Raw genomic sequence first — 6,545 nt, 5'->3', positions numbered from 1 at the left:
CTGGTTATAATGGAGGGTGATGGGACCAGACTGGTTATAATGGAGGTGATGGGACCAGACTGGTTATAATGGAGGTGATGGGACCAGACTGGTTATAATGGAGGGTGATTGGACCAGACTGGTTATAATGGAGGGTGATGGGACCAGACTGGTTATAATGGAGGGTGATTGGACCAGACTGGTTATAATGGAGGGTGATGGGACCAGACTGAAATGCAGTAATGTCCTGAGGCATGATAACATTTCAGATGGTTATAATCGTTATCTGTCTGATGAGAAGGCTGTAGAAATAGTGCACCTAAAACAGCCTATATTTGGATTATGGATGAAAAATGACCTGGGAACTAAAACTTTGATTTCTTAACTTGACACATGAAATAATTGATCCAACTTCGACTGGTGTGAGGCGGCAGGGTAGCCTAGTGGTTAGAGCGTAACCGAAAGGTTGCAAGTTCAAATCCCTGAGCTGACAAGGTACAAATCTGTCGTTCTGCCCCTGAACAGGCAGTTAAACTCACTGTTCCTAGGCCGTCATTGAAAATAAGAATTTGTTCTTTACTGACTTGCCAAGTTAAGTAAAGGTAAAATAAAACAAAGTCAAGTTTCTTCTTCATTGTCATATCTTGAGTTCCTACAGACTGGGCTTTTACTGCCATCTAGTGGAGAACTGTCATCCTAAATCTTAAAACAAGTCATATGACTGTATATATCCTCACTAGCGATTCTGGGGGGGCAGTGCCCCTTTGACAACAATTTTGGACCCCCTTGTTGCCCCCCTAAATGTGGAGTATGAAATCATTTTTACATTACTAATTTTTGCTATCGTTCTTTTTTTTTTACATCCGTTATTAGACAATGTCAACGCGGAACACAAATTTAACCCACACATGTTCTAGAGGGACGGCTTTAGGCGGAACACAACAGTATAAACAATATGACAACAATAGCGTCTAATGTAACCGGCCCCAGCTTGCCCCCCAGTTGAAATGGTCTAGAACCACCACATGTCCTTCCATAGGTACACCTCGAAGAACAACACGGTCTATGCCATAGTGCTGGAATGGCCTTCCAAACTACTGTTCTACCTCGCAGCACCCAAAACCTCAGAGGATTATAATGTAAGTAAGGTGTATACGGGAGGTCAGGTGTATACAGGAGGTCAAATGTATAATAATAATAATAATAATAAGTACAGAGACCTTAAAACCAGTGTAATGTGTTCTCTGTTTGGTCTTGGTCAGTACCCTGCAGCATTCTGTATGTTTTGTAGTTGACCAATAGCTTTCTTGATTAGACCAGACAGAAGAGCATCACAGTAGTCAAGCCTGCTTGTAATAAATGCACGAATGAGTCTCTCTGTATCAGCCTGAGAGAGAAACGGCCGCAGCTTGGCAATGTTCCTCAGGTGGTAGAAAGCTATTTTCGGTCACATTCCTAATGTGTGATTCAAAAAATTCAGTTCAGAATCTAAAATAACACCTAGTTTTTTTGTTTTTTAATCTTTATTATATGCCATTTAGCAGACGCTTTTATCCAAAGCGACTTACAGTCATGTGTGCATACATTCTACGTATGGGTGGTCCTGGGGATCGAACCCACTACCCTGGCGTTACAAGCGCCATGCTCTACCAACTGAGCTACAGAAGGACCAGGACGCCAGGAGGTCAGGTGTATACAGGATGCTTTGAACATTAAATGAACACACACAAAAAAAGCTACGACTTTGAACTTTGAGGTTTCGGGGGAGGGGGGGTGACATTGAAGCTATGATTTTTTTTTAACTTTTTTTTAGGGGTTTGACACTTCTTTCAGACGGTAATTAAATGAGATGGGGAGACGGGCCAATGAACAAAAAGACATAAGTAGTAATGTTGGAAGCAGTGATTGATACATGTTCTCAAGTGGAAAGTGCAGGGAGTGTTACTTAAACATGTTTGATTGGATGTTTCTTTAACTAGGCAAGTCGGTCCAGCTCTTTATAACGTTTTATAAACTCAGAGGAGCACAGTCCTGAGGGGAGGTTCTTTAAAACATGCATCCAATCCCTGGCTCCCTCACATAATCCGACCAATCACATGCGTCAATGTGCCGCGGTTCACAGCGCGGTGACAAGACAGGGAAATGATGGAGATGTTAAATCGCTTTTCTTAAAGCTCCACCCGGAACAGCTTTCAACACAAGTCATATGACCACAGTCATGTGATAGTTTACAGACCAGTATGATCTACATTTACTGCACATAACGAAATGGTAGTTTCCTCATAATGTTTTACAGTAGATTATGCCTGTGAACCGATATAAAACGTTGCGGGTTAGTTTGATTCTTGATATCACCGCGTGTAGACGCAGCAGAAAGACCGCGCCGTCCCGTTTCGCCCGGAATAAACTCATAGAACAACTACTTACGTATGATTATTCTATTAACATTGCAACCTTCACATTGATAAAGCCTCCTTTTTTTTGAACAGTGATGTTTGCTCAAGCAAACTGGGTATGTCACGTGCTCGCCGCGTTGCTGATAGCAATACCAGCAAGCGGGACGCGATACCAAGCGAACTGGGAGAGTTTGGACGCAAGACCGCTTCCTACGTGGTACGATGAAGCCAAGTTCGGGATTTTCGTCCACTGGGGGGTGTTCTCAGTCCCCGGGTTCGAGAGCGAGTGGTTCTGGTGGCATTGGCAAGGCCAAAACCCACCTGATCCAAAGTGTGTTACATACATGCTGGATAACTACCCGCCCGGGTTCAGCTATCCAGATTTCGCGCCCCAGTTCCATGCCCAGTTCTTTGACCCGGATGACTGGGCTGACATATTCGAGGCTTCCGGTGCAAAGTAAGTCTTATTCAGTTTGTATACCTAATATCTTTGTTTTATACCAATAGGCAACAACAAGCTGTACTGATTTAAAAACGGAAGTAGGTATTGACCCAGGAACACTGCCAAGTTACATAAAGGTTCAATCTTTTTATAAATCTAATAATAATAATAATAATAATAATTAAAATGGGGAAAGTGCACTACCACAGTCTGACAGAGGCTGTAGTACAGTATTATGTAACGGATGTGAAACGGCTATCTCAGTTAGCGGTGGTGCGCGCTAAATAGCGTTTTCAATCGGTGACGTCACTCGCTCTGAGACCTTGAAGTAGTGGTTCCCCCTTTGCTCTGCGAAGGGACGCAGCTTTTGTGGAGCGATGGGCAACGATGCTTCGAGGGTGACTGTTGTTGATGTGTGCAGAGGGTCCCTGGTTCGCGCCCGGGTATGGGCGAGGGGACGGTCTAAAGTTATACTGTTACATTTACAGCCTATAATTTAAAGGCTCCGGGTCTTTCCCCAGTCTTTACCTGTCCCACGTATCTCCAGGTATGTGGTTCTGACAGTATTACATCCTATAATTTAAAGGCTCCGGGTCTTTCCCCAGTCTTTACCTGTCCCATGTATCTCCAGGTATGTGGTTCTGACAGCGAAGCACCATGAAGGATTCACTACCTGGCCCTCTTCCTACTCGTGGAACTGGAACTCTGTGGACACTGGACCACACAGAGACCTGGTGGGAGACCTGGCAGAGGCCGTACGCAACAGGTAGGATAAACAAGGCACCCGATTGACAAACAGACAGAGAGAGAGAAGGGTTGAAGTTATCAATAGATGCTGATCTGAGGACAGTTTTTTTTGTTTTTGTGCATGTTTTCACCTCATTTTAATTGGATACTGGTGGTTGGGGGGTGTAACCCCTGCTCAGACTTTGCATGCATCAACCAATGGTTGCATGCCACGTCATCGACCGTGCCGTTGGGCACCAGATTGCTGTAACAAAGTGATGTGCTTAGCTAATACGTAAAATACCTATCCAGGCGTTGAATGATCTGACGTGCTGTAATCTTAGCTAAGGCACCTAGAGAAGGGTTGAAACTGTCTATAGACACCGGTCTGTGTTCGGTTTTGCGTGGTACTGTCCTAGTTGTTGTATGGGGAGAGTCAGCTGTAATGTGCTGAAACAAATTCTACTGGATGCAGGGATTGAATTGGATGACATCTCTATTTGTCATAGGTGTATTTTATATAGGTATTTATAATAAGTCCAGGCTTGTAGCTGACAGCAGAGGTAGTTCTCTGTTGTCTCTTGACAGTTCCCTATCTGTCCCAGTATCAGCTGCTGTCTCTTGACAGTTCCCTATCTGTCCCAGTATCAGCTGTTGTCTCTTGACAGTTCCCTATCTGTCCCAGTATCAGCTGCTGTCTCTTGGCAGTTCCCTATCTGTCCCAGTATCAGCTGCTGTCTCTTGACAGTTCCCTATCTGTCCCAGTATCAGCTGCTGTCTCTTGACAGTTCCCTATCCCTATCTGTCCCAGTATCAGCTGCTGTCTCTTGACAGTTCCCTATCCCTATCTGTCCCAGTATCAGCTGCTGTCTCTTGGCAGTTCCCTATCTGTCCCAGTATCAGCTGTTGTCTCTTGGCAGTTCCCTATCTGTCCCAGTATCAGCTGCTGGCTCTTGGCAGTTCCCTATCTGTCCCAGTATCAGCTGCTGTCTCTTGACAGTTCCCTATCTGTCCCAGTATCAGCTGTTGTCTCTTGGCAGTTCCCTATCTGTCCCAGTATCAGCTGCTGTCTCTTGGCAGTTCCCTATCTGTCCCAGTATCAGCTGCTGTCTCTTGGCAGTTCCCTATCTGTCCCAGTATCAGCTGCTGTCTCTTGGCAGTTCCCTATCTGTCCCAGTATCAGCTGTTGTCTCTTGGCAGTTCCCTATCTGTCCCAGTATCAGCTGTTGTCTCTTGACAGTTCCCTATCTGTCCCAGTATCAGCTGCTGTCTCTTGGCAGTTCTCTATCTGTCCCAGTATCAGCTGCTGTCTCTTGGTAGTTCTCTATCTGTCAGCTGCTGTCTCTTGACAGTTCCCTATCCCTATCTGTCCCAGTATCAGCTGCTGTCACTTGACAGGTCCCTATCTGTCAGCTGTTGTCTCTTGACAGTTCCCTATCTGTCAGCTGTTGTCTCTTGGCAGTTCCCTATCTGTCCCAGTATCAGCTGCTGTCTCTTGGCAGTTCCCTATCCCTATCTGTCCCAGTATCAGCTGCTGTCTCTTGGCAGTTCCCTATCTGTCCCAGTATCAGCTGCTGTCTCTTGGCAGTTCCCTATCCCTATCTGTCCCAGTATCAGCTGCTGTCTCTTGGTAGTTCTCTCTGTCAGCTGCTGTCTCTTGACAGTTCCCTATCTGTCCCAGTATCAGCTGCTGTCTCTTGACAGTTCCCCATCTGTCCCAGTATCAGCTGCTGTCTCTCGACAGTTCCCTATCTGTCCCAGTATCAGCTGCTGTCTCTCGACAGTTCCCTATCTGTCCCAGTATCAGCTGCTGTCTCTTGACAGTTCCCTATCTGTCCCAGTATCAGCTGTTGTCTCTTGACAGTTCCCGATCTGTCCCAGTATCAGCTGCTGTCTCTCGACAGTTCCCTATCTGTCCCAGTATCAGCTGCTGTCTCTCGACAGTTCCCTATCTGTCCCAGTATCAGCTGTTGGTTTTTGTGTTTGTCTGTTCACAGGTCGCTGCACTATGGACTCTATAACTCCCTGTATGAATGGTTCAACCCCCTCTACCTGGCAGACAAGAAAAACAACTTCACAACACAGGACTTTGTCTTAAAAAAACTGCTGCCTGAGCTTTATGACATGGTCCTAAGGTAATTTAGGCCAGAATAGGTCTACTGTGGATACTAAAAAAACATGTTTATTAAAAACATTATCATGGCTGAGATGGAGGGCACAGTACACTATGTTGTAAGTCTATCTCTGTCATGTATATGTAAAACAGGGCTGAAGGTCTTATAGCTGTGCTTAGATGACCATATATGACACAAACATAGCTTTTGTTCAGATACCCCTTCACCCATCCCCCCGGTCTCTCCTGTGGTCCAGCTACAAGCCAGAGCTGATCTGGTCCGATGGGGACTGGGAAGCTTCTGACACCTACTGGAACTCAACAGAATTCCTGGCCTGGCTCTACAACGACAGTCCTGTCAAGGTGAGCGAGGCTGAGGGAAGATGCAAAATGGATGGTGTCCCAAATGCTACCCTATTCACTTTGAAGTGTCACTTTTGACCAGGTCCAATAGGGATATGACAAATGATTGACATTTGTTTTAACCAGTTTTTGTCTAGGTACTAGCTGATGTCATGACACGAAGTTAGAACTGTGTGTGTCACCTGACCTATATGTTAGTTAGGGGGTGGAGATAGAACTGTGTCACCTGACCTATATGTTAGTTAGGGGGTGGAGATAGAACTGTGTCACCTGACCTATATGTTAGTTAGGGGGTGGAGATAGAACTGTGTCACCTGACCTATATGTTAGTTAGGGGGTGGAGATAGAACTGTGTCACCTGACCTATATGTCAGTTAGGGGGTGGAGATAGAACTGTGTCACCTGACCTATATGGAACTCAACAGAATTCCTGGCCTGGCTCTACAACGACAGTCCCGTTAAAGTGAGGACTTCCTACCCAACTGTGCAGACTAGGTCGTCGTGTCCCATATGCAACCCTATTCTC

At 45.6% G+C, this 6,545-nt stretch overlaps 1 protein-coding gene across 1 annotated transcript; it reads left to right on the top strand.

The window, feature by feature from the left end:
• The first annotated feature begins 2,195 nt into the window (after positions 1–2,195).
• Positions 2,196–6,245, top strand: LOC124030261 (tissue alpha-L-fucosidase-like). The gene is made up of 4 exons (XM_046341680.1): positions 2,196–2,832; positions 3,449–3,583; positions 5,541–5,678; positions 5,914–6,245. The coding sequence occupies exons 1-4, from the start codon at positions 2,471–2,473 to the stop codon at positions 6,095–6,097; spliced, it is 819 nt and encodes a 272-aa protein (XP_046197636.1). The 5' UTR covers positions 2,196–2,470; the 3' UTR covers positions 6,098–6,245.
• The last annotated feature ends 300 nt before the right edge of the window (positions 6,246–6,545 follow it).

The sequence above is a fragment of the Oncorhynchus gorbuscha genome, unplaced genomic scaffold (genome assembly GCF_021184085.1).
Source record: "Oncorhynchus gorbuscha isolate QuinsamMale2020 ecotype Even-year unplaced genomic scaffold, OgorEven_v1.0 Un_scaffold_10290, whole genome shotgun sequence".
Lineage (NCBI taxonomy): Eukaryota > Metazoa > Chordata > Actinopteri > Salmoniformes > Salmonidae > Oncorhynchus > Oncorhynchus gorbuscha.
Note: the sequence above shows the minus strand (reverse complement) of the source record. Positions and strands in the feature narration are given on the sequence as shown.